The sequence below is a fragment of the Sebastes fasciatus genome, chromosome 16 (genome assembly GCF_043250625.1).
Source record: "Sebastes fasciatus isolate fSebFas1 chromosome 16, fSebFas1.pri, whole genome shotgun sequence".
NCBI classification, from domain to species: Eukaryota; Metazoa; Chordata; class Actinopteri; order Perciformes; family Sebastidae; genus Sebastes; species Sebastes fasciatus.
This window is the reverse complement of record NC_133810.1, coordinates 20,297,476-20,323,483: the sequence shown is the minus strand read 5'-3', so window position 1 is coordinate 20,323,483 and position 26,008 is coordinate 20,297,476. Positions and strand designations below refer to the sequence as shown.

Here is a 26,008-nt window from a genome sequence, read left to right as displayed (position 1 = left end):
GTTGGATTGGATCTAGCTGCAACTCACTTAAGCACCCAAATGCCCCTTATATGTTTTTAAATACTTCTGAATACGATCTACCTCCGCAAAGAGTATATCGATTCTAGCTGAAAGAGAAACCCAAATCACAGTTGTGTTGATTGTGGGGTATGCAGGATAGTGTGATGTCGTAGTATACTAGCACTTGCTAGAAATTTGAGTTATATGTTACAGGCATGAATTATAGGTAATTTACCTGACGTAGAAGTCACTATTATCCCAGTGATTAGTTATTAACCTTGGAGGCGATATCAGGTCATATTATTTTCATGAATACAATCACAAATTAATTCATTCTTATGTAATATGCCAATGAACTCTCAAAGTCAGCTGCTAATTTTCAGCTTTAATTAGACCTCAAACATTTTGGGGGGGTTTAACACATTTTCATCAAGAGGAAAACAGAAGTCCAGCGCTGTGATCACAGATGAACTTGAAAGGCTTTTTTTCCAGCAACTCTCTAACCAACAACCTGTACTTCATATGCCATTACCAAAATGAAACACATAATCCCAATACACATCATACATGCTGATCAATCAATCAATTAGACACAATTTCACTTTAACAATTTTGACAGTTTGTTATTCTTTGACAACAATCATAATATTTGCATTTGGATAGAAAAGGCAATGTGAGAAACTACAGTTAAGAGGTTTAGAGCAAGATAGATAAATAATTAATTTAAAATATAATCTCATGATTCTGTTCACTGACTTAAAGTCTGTCATGATAAACATATATGATCTCATATACATTACACATATTTGTTATAAAGCAATATTTCTCAAAACACCTCAGTGCAGAAGTCCACATCAGCATCCAAATCTAACATTAAATGTTCTTAGAGGAATTAATGTGTACATTATATTTCATATATCTTTCTCCCATCTTTATCATTTCACCCGAAGACACGTGAGTACAATAATCCATAGCAAGAATATTAAAAACTCAATTACCAGATGCATCTTTCTGCATTAAGACAGCACAACAGCCTGCATCAACATATCATTTTCTATTAGGGCTGTCAATCGATTAAAATATTTAATTGCGATTAATCGCATGATTGCATATAGTCAATCACGATTAATCACAAATGAATCACACATTTTTTAACTGTTCAAAATTTATATAAATTTATAATTGGTAATCAATTGACAGCACAAAACAATGACAAATATTGTCCAGAAACCCTCACAGGTACTGCATTTAGCATAACAAATATGCTCTAATCATAACATGGCAAACTCAAGCCCAATAGGCAACAACAGCTGTCAGTGTGTCAGTGTGCTGACTTGACAATGACTTGCCCCAAAACTGCATGTGATTAACATAAAGTGGGCATATCTGTAAAGGGGAGACTCGTGGGTACCCATAGAACCCATTTATATTCACATATCTAGTGGTCAGAGGTCAAGGGACCCCTTTTAAAATGGCCATGCCAGTTTTTCCTCACCTATTCTAGCGTAAGTTTTGAGCGTTATTTATCCTCCTTCACGACAAGCTAGTATGACATGGTTGGTACTAATGGATTCCTTAGGTTTTCCAGTTTCATATGATACATACGACCTAAAAAATGCAAGTTGCGTTAATTTGTTAAAGAAATTACTTTAAAACAAATTTGTGTTAACGCGTTATTATCACGTTTACTTTGGCAGCCCTATTTTCTATACAACAGTTCCCTATGATTGGTAGATCTTTCTCACACTTATTGTACAACTTTGCACTGGCACTAATGTAGACCAAAACAAAACATAAACATATATTTTCAAATACAATTTGACCAAGGACTATATTGACCTGCACTACAATCACAAAAAAACATTACTTATCCTTTTCTTCTCATTACAGCGAAAAACCATATTTGTGGAGAAACTGTTCCAGCAAGAGTGAATCTCACTTAAGGTGAACTCCTTGAAGGCAAAGTTGAAAAAAAAAAAAATTTAATTTCAGGTCTGCGTGATAGCACAGTATGGTGGCCAATATTGAATGCCTGAATCAGTGTATCCAGTTGAGTTGATCTTGGGGGCAATTAGAAGACTGAATCAATTCTGTGTAAATTTCCAGGGGGGAGGAATACGATCTGGCACTGCGGTGAATTTGTTCTTATTAGTTGAGTCCATTGATGTTTTCAGGAACGAGACCTTCCATGACAGCACGCTTTGACTCCAGGATCTGCAAGATTGAAACAAAGATGAGATCCTTAAACTAAACAGTCCAAACAGTCTAAACTGCCATGCACGGTTTCTACTGCAAATATACACTCAGTGGCCACCTAATTATGTACATCTGTACAAACTGCTCTGCATAAATTCTGCCTTTACGAAGTTTGTAATTTTCAGTTTTTGTTGACATTGTCGGAAATATACTGAAGATTGGCATGAAACAGTGAGGGTAAATTATTTAGTTGTATGTTATTTTTTTAACAATTACTCACAGAAACTGTGCTTTGTACAATTTTTTTGCATCACAGATTTCAGTGTTAGTCAAACCTTTTCTTTTATTTCTGGCAATACCTACAACATTTGATGGTAATGAGCATAGACTGAAGTGTCTTAGGTAATGGCAATGAGCATAGACTGAGGTGTCTCAGGGCATAAATGGCACAATCCTCTTCTAAGTAAACAAATGATAATAACATGACATACAGTATAATAAAGCAAACTAGAGATGTGATAGTGGTACACTCACCTGAAAGTTAGCACTGAGGCCGACTATGCTTTGCATGTTTGTACTGTAGTAACCCAAAACATAATGTCCACCCAGCAGAGGGATCTCGTCCTTATCCACAGATACCTGCAACCAAAACACACACACATGCATATTAAAAAGGACCTATTAAGCTTATTTTCAGGTGCATACTTGTATTTGGGCTTTCTACTGGAACATGTTTACATGCTTCAATGTTCAAAAAACGCTTTCTTTTTCTCATACCGGCTGAGGCAGCACCTCATACCGGCTGAGGCAGCACCTCTTTTCACCCTCCTGTCCCCCTCCTCCCAAAAAGCCCAGTCTGCTCTGATTGGTCAGCTGGCCCACTCTGTTGTGATTGGTCAACCGAACCAATCTCTTTGGACTCTGCTCTAACTGGTTTTGTTTGAGGGTGTGCCAAACCAGCCGCTAGGCAGGTATTATGCAAATGTGTTACTTGGTGACATCACCACGTTACAGAAGAAAAGACGGGACTTCAAGCAAGCTGTTTCAGGCAGTTCAGGAGCAGTGTTTCTGTGGGGGAGAGTAACTCCCTTTGGCGTGGACTTTGGGCTTAGTTACTTAGTAGACCTTTTACATGCACAAAAAACTCTATAACACACTTAAGCTGGGCATACACTGTAAGATTTTAGAAATGCTGTTGTGTAATTCCTACCCCTACTGTACGAGTAAATTGTTTGCGATGTAAAGCCAAAGCTCATGATTTATGTGCTCACACTGTGCGTCTGATTGTCAGCCACGACCTGAGTGCTCACACTGTACGTGTAAAATAGAAAAAAAAACACGTACCGTTGGCCCCTGCGGGCTGTTCTGGCTGTTGACAGTTATCAATAAAGATTTGTTTGGAACCTCAGAGGCTGGTAAAGTTTGTTTGCTAGCAGAGATCTGTACGGGTCACAATGCCTTGATCATCTGTGCCATCCTGTCTGCTGAAACGTCTAAAAAAGAGGTGCCGGCGTATATGGACTCGCAGGTGGCTAGGAAGATGTGGACAGTTTGGCCTGTCCATTTTGCAGAGAGAATTGGAGGTAAGCTGGCTATGTTTACTATATCTATTGTAGATTGTTATCTTGATAGCTACGCTCTGATTACTGTAAAAACAGTAAAAAAAAGAGGCACTGACGTTAGGGAATCGGTTCGAGGCGCTACTTCAACTGTGTGAGAGCCTGTGAACGGTCAAAATTTCGGACATGTCAGAAATTCATCCGACGGCCAATCAGGAGGAGTTAATCAGTCCTCGGTCACCCCTGTACATTGCAAGGCAAACATCGCCCAAAGAAGCTGAAATTTGGTCCGACTCCAAAATGAGTCGTGCGGCTCAAAATTCAGGCCAGAGAGGGCTAAAATCGTACAGTTTATGCCCAGCTTAAAGGAAAGGGAAAAAGCCCAAAAGCATAATAGGTCCCCTTTAAAGAGGCAAACATTCATATAGTATTTGTCCAAACATTATACAAATGTCACACTTGTACTTCACCTGTATGACTTCATTTGTCTCTGGCAACTCGTCCTCTCTAACCCAAACGAAGGTCTCATAATCGAAGGCACTCTTGAATCCCACCTGCAGGAGAACAGCCCCAAGAGTTCAAATCTTTCTTGTATTATTTTGTTTGTTTGTTTTGCCCTCTATGTCTGTCCTAGTACCTTATACAGGCCGATCCAGTCCCACGTGGAGGACATGAAGTCCTCTTGGATGGTGTAGTTAAGAAGTGCATCATGGTCGGCGCTCCATACACCCAGGGGAGATACGTGCACCAGTGGTGTGTCAAAGCACTTCCTCAGCTGCAGTAAAGAAAAGACGAAAGAGAAGGAGCTTTAATAATCATGCAGAAAAAAACTCTGCATTTAGTGGTTGTATCGGAAGTAAAGAATCAGACTTATATGTCTTGATTAACAGTCCTAGCGTCCTACAGTGAGCCTGCTCTCACCTCCACACTGAAGGTTGCAATGACAGGCTTGTGGTCACTGACTCCGTAGCTCATGTCACTGGTGTACTTGTCCTGAGTGACCAGGAGTGGATACTCATCGAGTCCATCGTCAGTAGAAGTCGATGCCTTCTCATCATCGTCCTCTGATGGCATGGTTTGGGGTTTGATGCGCCAGAGGATCCGATCCGTCCAGGCCATTTTCCTCTTCTTGCCACTAAGCAAAGCAAAGGAAACCGTGGTGATCACACGGTTTCCAATTTGAGAATGAGTTGAATTATCTGTTTGTAATGCTTACCAGTCACATTTCCATTTGTGTCAACCTAACAAACAAGTGCTATTCTTATACAAAATGTTGGAAATAATGCTGTTAAAGAACACAAACCACACATACACACATATGCAGTGCAGAGCTATACCTACAGTGTAGCATGCTGTGGAAAAATAATGGATGTCAGCAGTGTACCATTTGACATGGTACAGCTTATGTATATGCACATTCACTATAAAAAGCAACACATGCATTATGCAAGAGCAAACAGTGGGGTGCTGGGTGCAGGAGGAAGTTGTCTCAGGTGTAATGAATTTGCAGAACACGTCTGAAATTCATCAAGGTTAATATGTTTACTAAACCCCTTTGTGTCTTGTGATTTATATCAGTGTCTCCAGTTATTTTGTGATTACATTAAACCTTCATTGCCTATTTCATAGTATGGGGCCCGCTCTTATTCCTACAGGGTATATATCAGACCGGCACATATGGGTACTTCGCAAAAAGTCAAGGCCACTATGACGTTAATGTATGACTGTATTACTGCAACAGCCTCCCACTCAAGCTAACGTTAGCTGGCCATGCTAGTCACTGTCACCAGCATCAGTTAGCCATTTACCATGCTGACAGTGAGTATTCATGTATCGTATGTGCCTCAAATCTCAGTGTGAAAGCCTTGAGTACCCGCTACCTAACAGCTTTTTGTCATTTTCTCTCCAGTGACAGCAAGTTTCTTTCCTCCAAAAGGGAACCCAGCCACGGTGATGATGTGACACGGCAGGGGAACAAATTGGAGATCAACATTTTTGGATTTATTGTTGGTGCAACCAACTACACAGCAACTCATAGCATTATTACTATTACCGTTTTTTTTAAAGTAGAAGTTTGGAGACATGTTTCAACTTCTTCTTTTTACACTGATACCGTCTATGAGGGACGTGGGATTGTTTTCCCCAAAAGGGGACGTGGTCACGCAAGCCTACTCTGGATGACGTATTGCTGGTCTGATGTATATCTATGGAGAAACCCACCTCAGTGGGTCTAGCTCTCTGTGCCAGGCCCCCAACCACACAGAGAGCAGCCCCCAGGTGAGGGAGGTGAGGAGGAAGAAGAGGGTGGTGCTGCAGCGCTGCAGGGGCCTGGGTCTGTACATGGTTAGGGGCAGTGCCACAGTGCTCTTTCTGAGAGAGACACATACATTGTGTTTGTGTCAGGGACGGATAGGCTTCACGGAAAGAGCTGCTCCCAATATCATCTATGCATCAGGGTTTACTGCTCTGACTGCTTTGGGTTCCTGTTTAGTGTGTCTCAGGGGTTACATGTGTCGTTAAGAGACACATAAACGTCAGGAAAAAGACAGATGGCTAAGAAATAAAGGAATGTGGGGCATGCAACACAAAAACGTGGAATGCATCTTACTTAAAACCCAACCATGTCTTCGGTGTGCTGTGCAAAATTCAAACGGAAACAAGAGCACAGATGAGAAATGTGTTGAGTATTTTTGTGTTATACATCCGTTTGCGGCACACCTTACCTGGTATCATAGGTTACAGAGTTACGGTCAAACTTGTAGGTCGGTTTAAAATTTAATGGCCCTTCCTCAAATTCCTGCAGGAAAGGTTCCTTCTTCTTCATCATGGTGAGCTGCAGGAACATGAAATAAATTAGCAAGAGTGTGTGTGTGTGTGTGTGTGTGTGTGTGTGTGTGTGTGTGTGTGCGTGTGTGTGTGTGTGTGTGTGTGTGTGTGTGTGTGTGTGTGTGTGTGTGTGTGTGTGTGTGCTTATTCCGGCTCATCACCTGGTCTTTGTCCCACAGCAGGTTAAGGCGCCCGCTGTTGATGGACGAGCGAAGGAAGTGCAAGCCGTGGTCTGCAATACGGAAGTTCAGGTCGCCAAACCAGAACACCACCCTTCGTGAGAGGGATGGAGCCTCATTTTATCTACTTAACAACGACCTTCTGTGCATATGTTTCACAGTTTGTGTGTGTGTTTGTGGGCCTTGATGTCGGTGCACTGACTTGTGATCCCGGATATGTGGGGTGTCATCGATGTCAAAGTCTTGTGTCTCCAGGATGTACTCAATCTCATCGACACGCTGCAGAGCGTAGTTCACGTGAGCTGCTAGGTGGCAGTTGAGGAAGCACACCATGTGGCCATAGAAGGAAAAACGCACGGTCACTCCTCCTTTATTACCCTGACAGATAAACAGAGGGGAAGGAATATCGCATTTGAAGTGAAAGATGGACTTCTGAAGATTCACACAATAAGTATAAAGTGATATTTTTGTCTTTTAGGAATAATATATGCAGCAAAAATACATATTCATTTTACTGCAGTATTTACAAGAAAGTGAAATATACTGTTGTCTAACCCCCTTCCCTTTTTTTACTACTATGAATAGAAAAAGTTTGGCCTTTATTCAGCCAGATGATGTTTTTCCTTTAACTAACATTCGACCATTTGTCTTGCAAGTGTTACCACACCAGTTTTACTGTTCTTTGTTTGTGATTTCATTCATTCAAAGCTGTTGCACATCTCACTAAACAAACACAATAAGCCTTTCATAATGTGTTTAATCTGATGCCAATGGAATTCCTGGTGTGCAGAGTGTTACAGTGTTGTCGTCTATAAGGTTCAGGGCTAACCAGCGCTCCCACTGTGATAATCTACCCAGTAGCCAAAGATGCCAGTACGAGTGTAGGTGGTCTGGATGTTTCTGATGTAGGGGAGATGGATTTGTTTGGCAAAAACCAGCAGCAGCAAACCCTGCATCCTCAATGATGTGACCTAGACAGAAATAGAGACCAATTTTATTAATCATTTTTTAAAATTTAATCTGTTCACTTTCTTTTTTTCTTTAAAATAGCTTTCCTTTTATTTCTCCTGTATTATATGAGAATATGTAATTATGCAGCTTAAAGAAAAATATTTTCCAATAAAGGTCAAATCAAATGAAACAAAATGCTACCAGTCTCACAAAGTAAGTGAGTATTTGAGGATTTTTAAGCTACTTATCCCCGTGGATATTTAAGTTTTCAGAGACAAAAAACAGCCTTCAAGACACTATTATTCATACCAGCTTAAAGCAGCAGTAGGCAGAATATTTTTGGCATCGTTGGGCAAAAAATTCATAATAACCTGTCAGCATATTGTAATTCAAGTTCTCTGAGTGAAAACTAGACTTCTGCACCTCCTCATGGCTCTGTTTTCAGGCTTTAAAAAATCTAGCCCGTGACGGGAGACATTGGCCAATCACAGGTCATTTCAGTGAGAGCGTTCCTATTGGCTGTTCATTCAGGAGGCAGCTGTCAATCACTTGCAAGCTCCAATCAAACGGTCAAACTAAGCAGCGCTGATCAAATATGAATCAATATTCTGTTACTATAATGCCTATTTCTCTCCTCAAATGTTTTCAGAAACAGCTTTGCAAGTTTGCTATGGCTGGTGGGCGGTGCTTGGTATTTCCTCAACTGATCTCAACATGGCTCCCGTGTCTTTCACAGCTAAACAGTACACTACAACTACAACTACACAAGATGTTTCTGAAAACATTTGAGGCGAGAAATAGACATTACAGTAACAGAATATTTATTCATATTTGATCAGCGCTGCCTAGTTTGACCGTTTGAGTTTGCGAGTGATTGACAGCTGCTCAGAGACAGCAGGCTCCAGCTCGGCTCTGATTGGTTGTTTTCCTCTGGTCTGTGAAATCTTGCAGATGCCGGAGGACACAGAAGCACATATTTTTTTCAGATTACCTGTCTCATGCACTACTGTCAGGATATAGTGACAGTTTTATAAAAATAACTTTTTTTAATCATATTTGTTCCAATCTGCCTACTCCAGCTTTAGTGGACCCAAATGTGTAACTTCTGTTTATGTCTTTTCTTCCTCCATCCTCTCTCACCTTGACGAAGCCTCTGGGTGCCAGTGTGTCCATGAAGACGTGGCTCCACGAGTCCTCCACTAACAGGTCAGAGATGAACCTCACTGGGGTGGCGTTCACCTCCTGCAGGCTGACACACACCAACACAAACAAATGAAAAAAAAACACACTGATGTACAAGAGACACTTTTGTCCTTCAGTTTTGCCCTAAGTTTTAAATTCCAAGTTTCCATATTGTTATTTCTCACCCAATCACATAGAGGTCTGTGGGGGGCTGGACATCTAGCTGCAGCAAAGAGGTGACGTCTTCAGGGGGCTCCGCTGTGGCCACGTTCCAGGTCACCATGTGCAGCCTGTCACAGTGTTTGATTATGACAAGAATTGACCAAAGTGATGGAAAAAAATAGAAAATACTGACAAATATAAGTTGCATTGCTACATTTGCCTTGTTGTAAATAGTCTAAGAGTTATAGTTATTAAATGTAATATTACAAATGATAATACTGGAAAACAAACCATTTTAATTATACTTTATTTCTATGTCTACTTTCATTCCCAGTTATTCATTTCAACAATATATAATACAGTATTATTTGTGTCTTAAAATATTAAAGCAAAAATACAGAATATTATCAATAACATATTTAATTTTTCAATATGCACATTTTCTTTAATCTTAAGAAGTGTCAAACCATAAAGAAATCCAGATAAACTCAAGCACTTCCTGCCTGTGTATCTGTGTAACCTTGTGTGAATGCGTGAATAAGCGTTGTGCGCATGTCAACCTGAATGTGTCTGTGGGAATGAAGCGCCCGCAGAGCTGAAACGCTTCGTCCAGTGTGCGGGACACTTCTTCGCCGGCTTCGTCGTCAGAGCTCATGTCTTCTATGCAGGTCAGCAGCTGAGACAGACGCTGGCGGAGGAGCACCTTGGACCTCGAGCCCTGAGAAACTGAGCTGCTCATGCTGTCTGAGCGCACACGTGGACAGTCTGTAAAGGGGTCCATCTTGGTGTTGGTTGTGTTACCTGTTTGTCCTGAAGGTCAGGAAGGTTATTTGTGATTACTTAAATAGAAAATGAAGGTGCTGTCCTTCCAGGGCAAACAAGCAAAATCCAGTGGGAGAAATTCCTTTGGCTTGATTTCTCCTCAGACGTCTTTGGTTGTTTTGATTGCAACCATTTGATGTGGCCCACTCTGCTCAAGCCACTGGATGTAACATGAACGAATTCTCAAATCTGTCTTCAGGCAGCCTCTGATTTTGGACGTCCAAACTGGCCAGGATGAAAAAGCCCAGGGTGAAGTTTGTGTGCACCGGTGCAGCCCTCTCCGTGGCAGAGTCCCGAGTGGTCATGCAGCAACGGAGCAACGACTGACAAAGCAGTGGGGTTGACTCAGGAATGTGGGCAAGAGGGAGTCAGATTTGGACGATAATCGCAGGCAGGAGACGGCATGTGAACATATGTGTGTTTGTCTGTGTGTGTGTGTGTGTGTAGTCACAGAGAGCAGAAGAGGAGGACTGAAGGCTGATCCTCCATCATTGTGAGTCGTGTTGCAAGACTTGAGTAACCCTTCAGATCCCTAAGAGGTTTATTACCGGCGCTCTTTCTATCAAGCTGAGTACACTGAACAATGCCTGTAACTCCGCAATTACAGTCATGCATTAGTGAGGGGACAACAGCGCACAATAGCATTAGCTTCTTTTGGCCTCAATCCAGCCTCTCCTCATATAGGTGAAAGGTTATCTTTGTAAACCCAGAGAGAGGTGGGGGGTTGAATGCAGTTTTGTAAGCTCTGACATTTTTTTCTAAGAACAAAAGCTCAAATAATTAAAATGAACAAGTGTTACAGCACAGTTAATAGTGAACAGCTTGCATAATAGATTTGGAAGCACATAATTCATGAAGCAACTCCAAAGCATTTTGCGTAATTCTTGAATGGTTTAAAGGCTTCAAAACCATGAATGTGTGAGATGATATTTTCAACTATAGATGAAAAGTTTAGTTCCAGAATTAGCAATAACTTTATTTATAAGCACATTTTATTTCAGGTGGACAACACATGAGCAACCACAGCAGTTGCAACTACAAACACTGTATTGCTAGTGTGAAGATAAAACATTTGACATAAGTTAACACAAACTAAAACAGACACATAAATGATATGCATGAATTAAAACCATTTATAAGTAGGAATACAAATTTAAATAATTAAGATCAGCAACCAACCAGTAAAAATGAAGACGTGAATTAAAACCAAAAGAATAAAATAAAAATAAATCAAATAATATTTAAAACCAACAGTAGACAAAAAAAATAATAACACACGTGGGCTTCAATAATTTAGAGATCCCGAACTATATATAATACAATAACAAAGATTTTTCCCAATAATTGCTTGACATTTTGGAATATAAATCCTCATATGTTCTCTTCAGCATTTTTTTAACCCTTTACACTTATTTACAGAAAAAAGTCTTTCCTATTTGGATCACTGACTCTGAAACTATGGACAGAATAATACTGTACCTGTAATGATTTATATAAAATCATGGTAATAATATTAAAATAAAATTTCATATAGATATTGTGTTGATTGTTGTCATGTAGGTAAAGTATTCCCAAAACAATGGAAATTAATTATATTGAATTATTTTGGGGATTACATATAAATCCTGAATCTAACTGACAAACACCTTTACAACGACTAAATATAATCTATAACTACTCATATGAAATCATTTCTGATGGAGTCACTGGTATAGTGGCAGAGTTCAAACAATAAATCATGGCAGAAAGTCAACAGCGTTTTAATTTCGGAGAGCTGTGGGGGACAATAGGAAAGAAACAACCAGAAGAGATTTGCCCCTTACAAAATAAAAAAATGCTAATCTTGAGTGCCCCAGTTCTCCCTGCCACTTCATGTAACAGTGTCACATGCAGAGACTTAAAGCACATTCTTTCGCAAGAAGAAGTGTTAAGTGGATAACCTCGGGGGTTCGCCGATCCAGTGAGAAATGATGAATGGGAGGCTATTTAAGTTTTATCACAGAGCTCTGCAAAGACTCAGAACCTGTAGCCTCAAAGCTACTTATGAAGGTTTGGCAATTCAGATACTGCACAGGTGGGTCATACCTTCTTTTTCTGAACTCTCTTGGTCTCTACATACACCCTGAAGTCGGTGCCTTCTCCCGCAATGACTTTCATCACCATTGTTCCTTCCTGTTCTTTACCCTGGCGAGACCGTTAGAGGACAAAGAAGAGGATTTGGTTCTTATGGGATTCTGATCTTACCTGCACTTGTCTCTCCCACCACTTCGAAATCTTCCAGTGCTCATTTCCTCCCCTGTAGGAACACACAAACACATGTACGCCAAGATAAAATGTTTGCCTCTCTGACAGCCAGTTCACCGGGAGCACAGACCATCATCCAATAAAACAGACCTGACAGGGATGCCTGAAAGTCATTTCTGAAATGGCTTTGTAATCATGTCAAATCACGGTTAGCTTCATCCACGTTAAAGTGGCAGTGCCCTGAAGGTCACGTGTAAAAACAGAAACGCTTAATCTAGGTGCCATTTTGTAAAACCTGATCAAAAGATTGTGATATATATAAAATGATTAGATTTGTATACACCCTTATGGTGAATATCTGGCAGTGAAATAGTTTAGTGGGTAAAGTCTTATTGATAGTGAGCTAATGACACATACTGCAGGAACATTTCAGAGTAAGAGTTTAGCATTCATTCAGGTAGACTGTGTACAAAAGGAGCTTGTGGTTGACGAGCCTAGCATTGAAGGCCAAAGCAGGAAAGCAGTGTTTTGAGACCTCTGAACTCTGTATATACTGTATCGTTTTACAGTTACTGGCTAATTGTCTAACTAAACTAAACTAAACTAAACTAAAGTATTCATCGTTTGTGATTAGTCTGTAATAGACACACTTGTTCTTGTCATTTATGAGGACACTGTGTTGACATGCATTCGAATTTTTGTCCATTTGGGGTTAGCAAAACAAGAAGAAAACACGATGAAATGTTATCACCTTATGGCTAACATGTTAGCAAACTAGTTGGCTAATTGCAACTAATATAAATATATAATTTTGAGTTGTGCTTTCTCGTCACCAGACAAATGTCCAATCACTTTTTAGCTCAGTTTCGGTTTCCACCAACTCCTGAGGGAAATATCTGGCTCTTTAGCTCCTAAATGTTCCGCTATGTGCGCCAGCTAGCTAACTTTGATTTTCTGTTTGGTGCTGGGCAGGTAGTGTACAGTTGGTTTACCAACCGACAGTACCAAAACAATAAAGACGTGAGCCGTAAAAACGAAAATATTGAGCTGAAACATGCTAAAACGCTAAGAGCTGAGGGAAACTGTAGTCAGGTGTTAATTACCTCCGCCAAGGAGGCTACGTTTTCATTTCAGTTTGTCTGTTTGTCAGCAGGATTACGGAAAAACTACAGGCTTGATTTTCATGAAACTTGGTGGAAGCATGCAGCATGGGCTAAGGAAGAACCTATTAAATTGGGAGTGAATCTAAATCACAGGGGGAACACACATTATTTTTCAGTTATGGAAACAGCCTTGGCGGAGGTCTGTGCTCTCTGAGTGTCCTCAGTAATTATGACTCCGATAGCTCCTCTCACATTACATGTAGTCATTTGATCCATTGTTAATTTGAAAATATTGATTAGTGTAGCTTAAACCACAACTGCTTTCCGTCCAAACCTGACCTGCCCTAACGTTTGTGCTAACTTGTCTTAATTTTGGTCCCTATAAGGTCAATCCTGTAACTCATGTGAATCGGTATTTGTCTAAACAATATAATTAAAACATAAACGCACACAAACACACACGTACACAGCTACACAGATTATTAGAGACTGGATTTTTGTAATACCACACAGGCATCTGAGAGTGGAAGGATTGCAGAGGAATATTGAATGTAACCAAATTGACAACACTAAAAATCTGCCAACTAGATTTTTTCAAAACCAATTTTACACACACTAGTGTTTTAAGATTTTATAAATAATGAAAGGGTCCAGCGAGTGTAACCATATTCAACCCATTTTGGCCCTATAGGACACTTCTACCTGTGTTTGAGACCTTTAAGAATATCAGTTTTCTACTTAGACAGAAACAAGAAAACACATTTGCCTCTTACACAGTCTCCTTTAACTTCATGAAAATTACCAATAACATGATAATATCCTTGAATGAAAACAAAAACACCATCATTCATTCAGTACAGTATACCTTTCTCCGTGTGTCTTTCTTGTGGTGTCCGGAAAAAGCCGCAGACCCCGTGCGCACAGACGACGAAGGTCTCCAAAGGGGAGTCGAGAGACTGGATCTGCTTTCCTACGGTGAGTCCCGTTGTTTGACTGTTTGTTCTCTTTTTGGTTCCCTCGCTTTGTTCTCAGCTGCTGCCCTTCAAGCTCCCACACACAACCTGCTCTGGACTTAAAGCGTAACATCGGATCAAGCTATTATCCCAGGTTGGTTAACAGCCCGGTGAGAAAGTATTATGTTATTCATGAATGGACATGTCTGTTTATTGAGTGTAACCATGACGCATGGTATTTGTTGCACTGAAGCCCTCTTTGTATGTTCATAATTAATCCTTCACTTTCTTAACAGTATGGAATGTGTAGGGTGCTCTGCTTGTGTGCTATTTCAATCAAAGTGCAGTAAAAACTGTAATTTCTCTGAAAGGGCAAGTAAAAGTACAAAGGTATTAGCATCAAAATATACTTAAGTACCAAAATTAAAAGTAGGCTACTATATATATATACAGTATATCCATCCATATCTGTAAACGCTTATCCTATTCAGGTTTGCGGGGGGGTTGGAGCTGATCCCAGTTGACATTTGGCTAAGGCGGGGTACACCATGTACAGGTCGCCAGACTATCACAGGGCTGATACATGGAGAAACACAACCATTTACACTCACATTCACACCTACGGGCAATTTAGAGTCAACAATTAACCTATCTTGCATGTCTTTGGACTGTGGGAAGAAGCCGGAGAACCCGGAGAAAACCCACGCTAACACAACATGCAAACTCCACACAGAAGGGCCCCAAGCCAGGTTTAAAATCTGTGTTCCTCAAAATATTACTTTGTTAAGCAATCTTTTCACTTAAAGGGACTATTTGTAACTTTCAGAAATGCTTCTTAACAGCGACACCTGTGGCCGTGAAATCAACGAAAGTCAGCGTCGGGCTCGCACTTGCTCGCTCTAAAAATACCTGAACGAGCATCGCTCAAAACAGTGAGGCGACACACGTCAGCTAAAAGCACAATATCACTCTATATTTCAGCTGCTTGGCAGTAATGTTAGCTGACCAGACGAAGGTCTCTCCATGAACATGATTTAGATCTGATCCTAGTGTTGGCTTTTCCTGCCTAAGTGCAGGCTGAAGCAGCGGGGCTCTGCAGCGTGTCTCCCTGCTCTCTCCGCCCGCAGCCGGAGAGAGCAGAGGAGACACCGGCACCCGGTCGGTAACGAGAGGGTAACGTAACTCTCTGAAGAGCTCCGTCACTTCACAAGACACGGGAAAGCTCTGTTGGTCTGGAGGAACTGCAGCATTTATTTCTGCACAAACATCCCCTGTGCATTCACTAGATATTCTCAGAGCTAAACTAACTCTTCTGCAGTGTGGAGTGAGTGCGCCTTCACGTCTAGAGGTGGAGCGAGACAGCGAGGACGCACGCGCATTCTGAGTGAAGGAGAGCAGGCAGCGGAGACGAGGCTCCAGCCACACGCGAGCGCGCATATGCGAACGCGCATGTGTGGCGACCCGCTACATTTATACGCTTAAAAAGTTACAAATAGTCCCTTTAAAGTAGCAGTAGGCACAATATTTTTGGCATCATTGGACATTGGGACTTCTGCACCTCCTCATGGCCCTATTTTCAGGCTTTAAAAAATCTATCGATTATCTAATCGATTGGTTGTTTTCGTCAGATCTATGAAATGTCTCAGATGCCATTAGGAGCACCGGAGGACACAAAGGCACATGTTTTTTTCAGATTATGTCTCATGCACTACTGTCAGGATATAGTGACTGTTTTATAAAAATAACTTTTTTTAATCATATTTACTCCATTTCTACCCACTACTGCTTATAAGTTGACACAAAAAGTACAATAGGATGTTTCAAGATTAGTTATATTATCCTGCATCAGTTACTCAACTACACCTTTAAATAGCCTTATGCAAGTGTCATGTTAGTTACATAGCCTACAAGATGTTCAATATATTTTTTCATACATAGACATATACACATATACTGTAGATACATAAATTGATATAAAATACAAATATATAAAATACAGATACGCTACAATATCATACATTTTCTCACAATTTTGAAACTAGATTACAATGACCACTCAAATATATGGCTGTGTCAAATAACGGCTCAGAACATCCCCTTCAATGTGTCCAGACAAACTATAACCAAGTTAGTTTCTGGGTGTAAAGTTGTGTGAGAGTGATATGACTACTCACATTACATATAAATGAAATAGGGGCTTTTGGATTCACAAGTTTATCAACTTCATAGTCATAAGCAATTTCATACAATTCCTACTGTTTAGGACCATATTGTTTAGACAATTAGGGGAAAACTCAGAGTTATGGATATGACATTGTTTGAATAAAGACTAGTTATTAAGAAAGTTATTGTTTTCTTCCTTTATGTTTCATGTTTCTGTTTAGCCTTTATTTTAACACTACAGTGCCATGCAGGCTACCTTTGTGTTGTGTACTCCTCACAGAAGCGCTCACTTAAAGGTATATAGTACTCCCTCTTGTGGTCAGAGGGGGCAACAACTCTTATCTTCAGAAATATGCTTGAGTGCAAGAATCTGGAGCACAGTGACTATTTTGTTAACATAAAACTATACATATTTTAGTAAACAGGACATTATAACCTTTGACCATTACCTATTTGCCTCTGCCATTGTGCCATAATGAAATGAAATATCTAAATAAAGTTAACAATATATAGGGGTTGCTTCTTCTCTGAACTTCTTGTCATCACAACATTTCTGTACAAAACTGCATAGTTTTTGCCCTAAAATACATGGTAGCCGTTGGCTGTGGAGGCCGATGCGTGGGCCACACATTCGCCTGCAGATGGGGCAAGTGTGAGTGTGTAATACCAATGACCAACAATAAAATTTAAATAAAATCTCTAGCATATAGTCAAATGTTTTGTAAGTTGTAAACTATAAAAACTATGCAAATAAATAAATACTGAATGGATGGACGTCATTGGATGATTGTATGTGTTACCGGCATCAAACCTAGGGGAAATCTGGACCGGCAGCAAGAGTTACACAGGCTAGGAAGCACTGTGTAGCTAATATATATACTGTTTCTATGGATTGATAGAGAGAGGATCAAAGTTAGCGTCTTGCTCAGGCCACAGCTTGTTTAATTCTCTATACAATTGCATACAAGCCACAATGGTCAGGGACCGTCCACAAAGTGCATTGAATATTTTTCCCATTATAAATTCACCAAAATTATGCAAAAGCACATTTTTCCAAAATAAGCACTGTAGTGTAACCAAGAAGAGACCGTTGATGATGTGTGAAGTGATTTTGGTATCACTACACTGTATAATAGTGAAGTTATTGAATATATTTGTAGCAACTCTTTTCGGCATTTCACTTTGTAGACAGTCCCTGACCACTCATCTCACAGTGTTATCACCAATGTTATGTGTCCAGCTGAGAGGGCTGCTTGTTGTGATTTAAATGAGCTTGTAGCTCGTTGTCTATCTTACTACGGTTAGAAAGATCCCTCGTTGGTGTTTTAACATTTCATTTATGAGTTATTGATCCGGGCAGTTCAAATCCGTCAATATTTTTTCCAACTTTAGTGAACTAGTTCAGTTGTGCATAAAGCCCGGGCCACACAGCGCGCATCATGCTCGCTTGACGGCAACGTCGCGTGTTGTTTTTTATTTCGGCGTCCATGTTAACAGGTTAGAGTGGACACACTGCCCGCATGAGACGCGCGTCAGACGCGCGTCAGACGCACGTCAGACGTGCGTCTATTTTATAGAATAGAAGGCTCGCCTATTTTTCACGCTTGCCGCTTACCTCTCGGCTGCGTCTCCCAGCAGCAACAGACAGTGAAGGTGATCTATTGACAGTATATGAGCAAGATTACTACAGTTTCCATGTCTAGACATCTGTAGAATATGTCACTGACCATCAATATTTTACACTTCCTATCTAGATTTCAAAATAAAAGTCCTCTAGCGTTTTTAGTGCACAGAATCATTCATTCATTAACACAATGCTTTTATTCTGAAATACTCTAAATAAAGCAGTTGTCTGCTTGCAGGTTTCCATCAAGTTAATATAGTACAGGCTTTTAATTATGTAAACACTGTAGTAGTCATAGCAGAAACCCTACATATGCTATACATATAATAGACTGGGTTAATAGGTTATAAGAATAGTTGGCAGTATTTTTCCGATGCGCTCTCTCTCGCTCTCTCTCTCTCTCTCTCTCTCTCTCTCTCTCTCTCTCTCAACAAACACCACGTAACTTTATTGTTCTTTCTTTTAGAGGTGTTATTTAATTTTTTTAAAGATATTTAATAATAATTTTCGTTTTCTAAAGGTTAACAAATAACGAAACTGTTTATTTTGCTTTGTTTTATAATAATAAAAAAAAAACACTTTACTTATATTTATCATTCTGAAATATTTCAGGTGTTTTTCTCCATCAAGGCGCAGTTCAGCAACAAGGTGGTGAAAAGCTCCAAGTTGCCTGAGATGTCGGAACATCAGCATTTATAATGTAAATTGCTGTCCCGCCCCAGATGTAAATTAAGTCGTTTTCGATAAAAGCCGCAACCTGGAATGCTGTAGAACAGGAACCCTAAACCCCCTGGAAATGTTGTTTAAAACTGTGCCAGTCAAAGTGAAGAGGGATTGCTGTAGGCTCTCTCTTACTACTAATGTATTTATTTATTTTTTTGTATTAATATATAGCCCACAGAAATCCCTCTTCACTGTCAATGAAGAGGGATTTATATATATATATATATATATATATATATATATATATATAGCCCATAGAAATCCCTCCTCATTGTCAGTGAAGAGGGATTTATATATATATAAATCCCTCTTCACTGACAGAAAAGAGGGATTTTACACCATAGTTTAGAGACCCAACAGGATCCACCAAGCGCGCTGTGGCCAGGAAAAACTCCCCAATTACTGGGAAGAAACCTGGTGCAGAACCGGGCGCAGGGCGGGCCGCCATCTGCCGAGACCGGATGGGGGGATAGAGAGAGAGAGAGAGAGAGAGAGAGAGAGAAGCAGCCACAATAGTAGCCTAGCAGCTGTAATAGCTAATACAAGTAGGACTGATAACACAAAACCAATAGTGGTGGATGGAAAGAGTGATAGTACAACTATCGGAATTGATGTCATTGGTCGTCCCTAGACGGGCTTTCAAGTGGAGCTTCCAGCTGTCTCAGTCCATCATACATCTGGCTAGCTCGCCAGCACTGTCCAGCATCTCTCCTCAGTACGTCCACGTGTGTTGGTGTGGGACGTCCCTGTGATCGATGCCCGTGCGTCGGTTCCCGCAGCATCAGCATGCTTGCTGGGAGTTCTTGATGTCTTTGGCAGTGACCGAGAAGTGTTATTCTCCAGGCTGCCACATTGTCACTAAGTGTTGGTAATCCCTCGTTAGCCTTGGTAGTCCCTCGTACAGACGTAGTTAATTAATGATGGTAGCAGTTGGTGTCAAGCAGGCACCGGACGGGGTAGCAGATGCAGCCACAATACCGGAGACATCCAGATCCAGGTGAAACCCCGCTCCAAGTGTACCCCTGCTCCAGGTGAAACCTCGCTCCCGGTGTGACCCCGCTCCAGGTATGACCTCGCTCCAGGTGTGACCCCGCTCCACGGTTAGCTGCGAGACAAGGAGGCACAAGGACTCCCGGGGAGGAATGAAGTTAGTAACAACATGGACATGGGACATGAGTATATACAGAAGGAGAGGGGAGCTCAGTGTGTCATAGGAAGTCCCCCGGCAGTCTAGGCCTATAGCAGCTTAAGTATAAGCGTTATCAAAGAGGAAAGTCTTCAGCCTACTCTTAAATGTAGAGACGGTGTCTGCCTCCCGGACTGAAACTCGGAGCTGGTTCCAGAGAAGAGGAGCTTGATAGCTGAAGGCTCTCGCTCCCATTCTACTTTTGGAGACTCTAGGAACCTCAAGTAACCCTGCATTCTGTGAGTGCAGTGCTCTAGTGGGGTAGTAGGGTACTATGAGCTCTTTAAGATATGATGGGGCCTGACCGCTTTGTAGGTGAGGAGGACGATTTTAAAATCTATTCTGGATTTTATTTTTATTTTTCTGCATCATTTTGACACAGGATGTGTCTGATCTTTGCAATGTTACGTAGATAAAAGAAGGCAGTCCTTGAGGTTTGTTTTATGTGAGAGTTAAAGGACATATCCTGATCGAAGATAACTCCCAGATTCCTTACGGTGGTGCTGGAGGCCAGGGCAATGCCATCTAGAGTAACTATATCATTAGATAATTTGTTTCGGAGGCGCTCAGGGCTAAGTACAATAACTTCAGTTTTGTCTGAGTTTAACATCAGGAAATTGCAGGTCATCCAGGTTTTTATGTCCTTAAGGCATGCTTGAAGTTTAGTTAACTGGTTTGTTTCATCTGGCTTGATCGATAGATATAATTGGGTATTATCTGCATAACAATGAAAGTTTATGGAGTGTTTTCTAATAACATTGCCTAAGGGAAGCATATATAAGGTAAATAGAATTGGTCCAAGTACAGAACCCTGTGGAACTCCGTGACTAACTTTGGCGGGCATGGAGGACTCATCGTTGACATGTACAAACTGAGATCGATCTGATAAATAGGACTTAAACCAATTTAGTGCAGGTCCTTTAATGCCAATTAAATGTTCCAGTCTTTGTAATAGGATGTGATGGTCAATGGTGTCGAAAGCAGCACTGAGATCTAGCAAGACAAGTACAGAGACAAGTCCTTTGTCCGATGCCATTAGAAGGTAATTTGTAATTTTCACTAGTGCTGTCTCTGTGCTATGGTGCACTCTAAATCCTGACTGATAATCTTCGAATAAATGATTGTTCTGTAGAAAGTCACACAGCTGACTGGCAACTGCTTTCTCAAGTATTTTGGAGGTAAAGGGAAGGTTAGATATAGGTCTATAGTTGGCTAGGACCTCTGAATCGAGAGTGGGCTTTTTAAGAAGAGGTTTAATTACAGCTACTTTAAAGGACTGTGGTACATAGCCTGTTAGTAAAGGCACATTGATCATATCCAGTAAAGAGGTGCTAACTAAAGGTAAAACTTCTTTAAGCAGTCTAGTTGGAATAGGGTCTAGGAGACAGGTAGATGATTTAGATGAAGAGTCAGTTTGTGGAGATCGATAGGAGAAAAGCAGTCTAAATATATTTCAGGTTGTACAGTGTGAGGATAAATTGGTACCAGTTGACGGTAGGAGGTGATTAATTTTGTCTCTAATAGTTATGATTTTATCATTAAAGAAACTCATGAAGTCACTACTACTGAGGGTTGTAGGAATACATGGCTCAATAGATCTGTGGCTCTCTGTCAGCCTGGCTACAGTGCTGAATGGAAACCTGGGGTTGTTCTTATTTTTCTCTATTAATGATGAGTAATGGGCTGCTCTGGCATCACAGAGAGCCTTCCTATATGTTTTAAGACTATCTTGCCAGACTAAATGAGATTCTTCCTGTTTGGTGGAACGCCATATCCTTTCCAGTTTCCTCGATGCTTGCTTTAATTTGCGTGTTTGAGGGTTATACCATGGAGCTGACTTCCTTTGTTTTATTAACTTATTTTTTAGAGGGGCAACAGAATCAAGTGTGACTCGCAGTGAGTCTGTAGCACTATCTACAAGATGATCAATTTGGGTAGGGCTAAAATTAACATACGAGTCCTCTGTTATATTGAGACATGGTATTGAATTTAATGCTGATGGAATCGCTTCCTTAAATTTAGCTACAACACTATCAGATAGACATCTTGTGTACACACTTTTGTCTGATGGTGTATAGTCTAGTAATAAGAATTCAAAAGTGATTAAATAATGGTCTGATAAAAGAGAGTTCTGTGGAACAACAATTAAATATTCAATTTCAACGCCATATGACATAACAAGGTCGAGGGTGTGGTTAAAGCGGTGAGTAGGTTTATGCACGTTCTGCGTGAAACCAATTGAATCTAATAAAGAGATAAACGCAGTACTGAGGCTATCATTAGCAACGTCCACATGAATATTAAAATCACCTACTATAATGACTTTATCGGTTTTCAGGACTAAGCTTGATAGAAACTCTGAGAATTCAGATAGAAATTGATAGATAGAATATGGGCCTGGAGTGCGGTACACTATAACAAATAAAATTGGCTGTAGTGCTTTCCAGGTTGGGTGTGAAAGACTAAGAACAAGGCTCTCAAATGAGTTATAATTTAGTTTAGTTTTAGGGTTTATTAATAGGCTTGAGTCGAAGATGGCTGCAACTCCACCTCCTCGGCCGGTGTCTCGAGGAATGTGAGTATTAATATGACTCGGGGGAGTGGATTTGTTTAGGCTGACATATTCTTCCTGACACAGCCAGGTTTCAGTAAGACAAAATAAATCAATGTGATTATCTGATATTAAATCATTTACTAGTAGAGCTTTAGATGACAGAGATCTGATATTTAAGAGTCCACATTTAATTCTCCTGTTTTGTTGCTTTATTGCAGTGCTAGTGTTAGATTTTATTAGATTATTATGTTTAACTCCTCTTCTGTTTACTTTTGATTTCATTAATTTAGGTGGGGCAGACAGTCTCAGTTAGGTTTGGGGTTAAGCTATGGGTGGGTAACTGCTCTAGTGGAAGCGCAGAGAAGTGTGTAAGACTACAGCTCTGCGTCCTGGAATGACCTCTGGTTTGTCATGGATTTGTTCCACCAACAATCTTGGTCAGATTTCTGGATAAGAGAGCCGCACCATCCAAAGTAGGATGAATGCCGTCTCTCCTAATCAGACCAGGAATTCCCCAGAAAGAGTTCCAATTGTCAATGAAGCCCACATCGTTTGCTGGACACCACCTCGACAGCCAGCTGTGGAATGACTTCATGCGGCTATACATGTCGTCACTGGTCAAGTTGGGGAGGGGGCCAGAGAAAACTACGGAGTCCGACATTGTCTTTGCGTATGCACACACCGACTGAACATTAACTTTAGTGACCTCCGATCGACGTAACCGGGTGTCATTACCGCCGACGTGAAAAACAATCTTACTGTATTTACGTTTATCCTTAGCCAGCAGTTTCAAAACCGATTCAATGTCGCCCGCTCTGGCCCCCGGGATGCAATTAACTATGGCAGCTGGCTTCGCTAACTTCACGTTCCGCAAAATGGAGCTCCCGATAACCAGAGTTGGTTTCTCAGCGGGTGTGTCGTTGAGTGGGGAATATCTGTTAGAAACGTGAAGTGGTTGGTGGTTAACCGTGGGCTTCAGCTTACGACTACGCATCCTTCGGGCAGTCACCTAGCCTCCCAAGTGCACTACACCTAATACATGTACCATTATCGCTAAAGGAGGCAGAGGAATAACTAAACATGAGACACACAGAGCAGGGGGGGGGGGGGGGAGAGAGCAGGAGAAGGAGGAGAGGGAGAGAGAACAGGAGAGCAGGAGAGAGCAGGAGAAGGAGAAGCCATCGCTAACGGCTAAGCTACTGCTAAGCTACTGTTATGCTACGGTACGATAGCCCAGCTAGCGTTAGCCGAGCTGAATATGTGTGGTTAAGTCTCTAAAAAGGAGCGAGTTGTGAGTGCTGAAGCAGAACTAGTCTAGATATAAATGTAGCGGGTAATTAGCCGCTGTAATGAAGAGTATATAACTATATTGCCCTGGATGTGCTAGAGCAGCTACAGAACACAGCAGCACACAGAAAGACAGGCAACCGGAAATGAGGCAATACGCTTACCGCAAGCATGTCAGCATGTCGAAGCACCTCTTATCTTGACCCCTTCTACTCTCCTCACCCAGAAATTTGGTTTTCACCAGGGGTGATATGTTCCAACACCAGTGGAAGAGAGTTCAGGTTTTGGCTGACATCTTTTGGGCTCCATGGCGTAAAGAGTACCTGAGCACACTTCAAAGCTGCCAGAAGTGGTTTCACAACCGGCCAAACCTTAAGGAAGGAGATGTTGTTCTGATGAAGGAAAAACAAGTAAGAAGGAGTGAATCGCCAGTGGGAGTAATTGTGAAGGCCCTCCCTGGTAAAGACGGAGTTGTCCGGAAAGTAGAGATCAATGTAGTCCGGAACAAGATGATCAAGACCTTTTTCAGACCTATCTCCGAGTGCATCCTCCTTCTGTCTCCAGAAGACTAGATGATTAAGTGGCATCATCACTAATGCCAGGCGGGGAGTGTAAATGGACTTCCATCCATCCTGCATTTTCTGGCCCTCTGAGTGCCAATGCCAGTGAGTATGATTTATTTAATGATTTGAAGTATATTTTTGAGTGTTTACTTTGATAGCTTGTTACAATTAGAAAGACTGGCAGCATGTGCTACATGTAGTTAATTGAAAATGAACACATGGCAGATGGATGTTTGTTTGCATTACAGTGTATCACATTGGCTTTAAGCAAATAACTTGTTTATATTCGCTAGAATGCTCGCCTGTGTTATTATTTGATGTATGTTTTTTGACTGTTTTGCAGTTTCACACTTCGTCATATTAAACCTGTCCAAATACAACACACTGGTCTGTTCCTTGGAGGAAGAATATAAGGAAGAATTTAGCTGACTGCAAAGCCTAATATAGGACACAGAGTTGGTCTGAGCAGAACAACAGTGTTCACATCCTTTTTGTAAAATAATTAGTGAACTGTTGGTGATAACTTTTTTTTATTTGTGAACAAATATAATTAATGAAACATTATTTAAATAATTTTTGAATTTGTTCATTTGGTTTATAGAATATGATTTTACAGGACAAACATTTCCAGAAGAATTGAATGTCCAGACGAAGGTTGTGATAAATAATAAAAATAACCATTTAATTAGTAATAATAATGGTCCAAAATTATGAAAAAATGGCATAGTTTTAAGTCAAAAAACTTTTTCTTGAGGGATGACCCCCAAGTCTAATATCTCCTATCACCTTTTATTCACTGTTGAAATTGAGAATGTGTCTCTGTATAATATGTAGGAGCATCCTGACTGGGACTCTGCTCCTAAAACCTGAATCAATAGCTCACACACCTCAGCTCTGCATTCATACCTGCCTGTCTGGCTGGCTGCTGTTGATTCCAGCTCCAGTCACTGGGAGCTACTTCCTCTATCTAAATTCCTGTCTGGGCCCCTAATTGCATCTATTGAGTCTGCTCATTTAAAACAGCCTGACTGCGCCTTTTTTTTTTTTCTAAATGCGCACAACATAGCTGGCCGGCGGGTTGCTCAGCTCTGCCCTCATGTAGTGACAGACAGATAGTCGGTCGGGACAGGGGGAAGGCTATCTCGGAAATAATCTGCCCACGCGTTAAGCTGCTTTATCCCCGCCGAGCCTCAGCCGGGCAGAGACTGCTACAGCTCCGCTAGGGCAGAAAGAAAAAGTGACACAGGGCGCCGAGTTAAGTTTGAGAAATATTTGTGAATTAGAGGAGTGTATGCGCTCTTTTTGTCGCATACATGGAGACCTGACTGGACCCTGACGGACAGACCTGAAGCTGAACCCGCTCCTCCCGCCGCTGTGTGCGTAAAACCAGTGCACACTGGGAATCTAACCACAGCGAGAAGCTGGCAACGCTGGTCCGGGCATGGACAGCACTGGATTTAGGATATTCCTGATAACAACTTGCGTTATTCCAGGTAGGCTTCTCTGCTTTTATTATTAATAGTGATGTGACACTGGTGATGTGAATCTAGGTGAAAGACGTGATTGATTTTTCTGTATCAAATCTGTACCAATCACAAATAAGAAGGTAGACACTAGGACCACAGATACATTCAAAGTAGAACAAATCAAAGCATAATAGTTATAAAACGGCTAATTGTTGTAGGTTAAATTGGAGATTGCTTCATATGCATCCTGTATTGTTTTGAGCTT

The 26,008-nt window shown here is 41.0% G+C and overlaps 2 protein-coding genes across 2 annotated transcripts in view; one reads left to right on the top strand and one right to left on the bottom strand.

Annotated features, from left to right (window-relative positions):
* Nucleotides 1–389: 389 nt before the first annotated feature.
* LOC141753222 (inositol polyphosphate 5-phosphatase K-like) lies at nt 390–14,837 on the bottom strand. The gene is made up of 13 exons (XM_074611675.1): nt 14,090–14,837; nt 12,122–12,173; nt 9,079–9,183; nt 8,852–8,960; nt 7,615–7,731; nt 6,963–7,138; nt 6,743–6,854; nt 6,479–6,588; nt 4,677–4,890; nt 4,393–4,530; nt 4,226–4,309; nt 2,731–2,835; nt 390–2,214 (listed from the first exon to the last, which is right to left on the bottom strand). Exons 2-13 carry the CDS (start codon nt 12,163–12,165, stop codon nt 2,149–2,151), a joined length of 1,380 nt encoding a protein of 459 aa, XP_074467776.1. The 5' UTR covers nt 12,166–12,173; nt 14,090–14,837; the 3' UTR covers nt 390–2,148.
* Nucleotides 14,838–25,249: 10,412 nt separating this feature from the next.
* nectin1a (nectin cell adhesion molecule 1a) overlaps nt 25,250–26,008 on the top strand; it is a 46,184-nt gene continuing 45,425 nt past the window's right edge. The window contains exon 1 of the mRNA XM_074611034.1: nt 25,250–25,770. Coding sequence (XP_074467135.1) covers nt 25,719–25,770 — 52 coding nt within the window. The 5' untranslated portion in view covers nt 25,250–25,718. The remainder of the gene's footprint in view (nt 25,771–26,008) is intronic.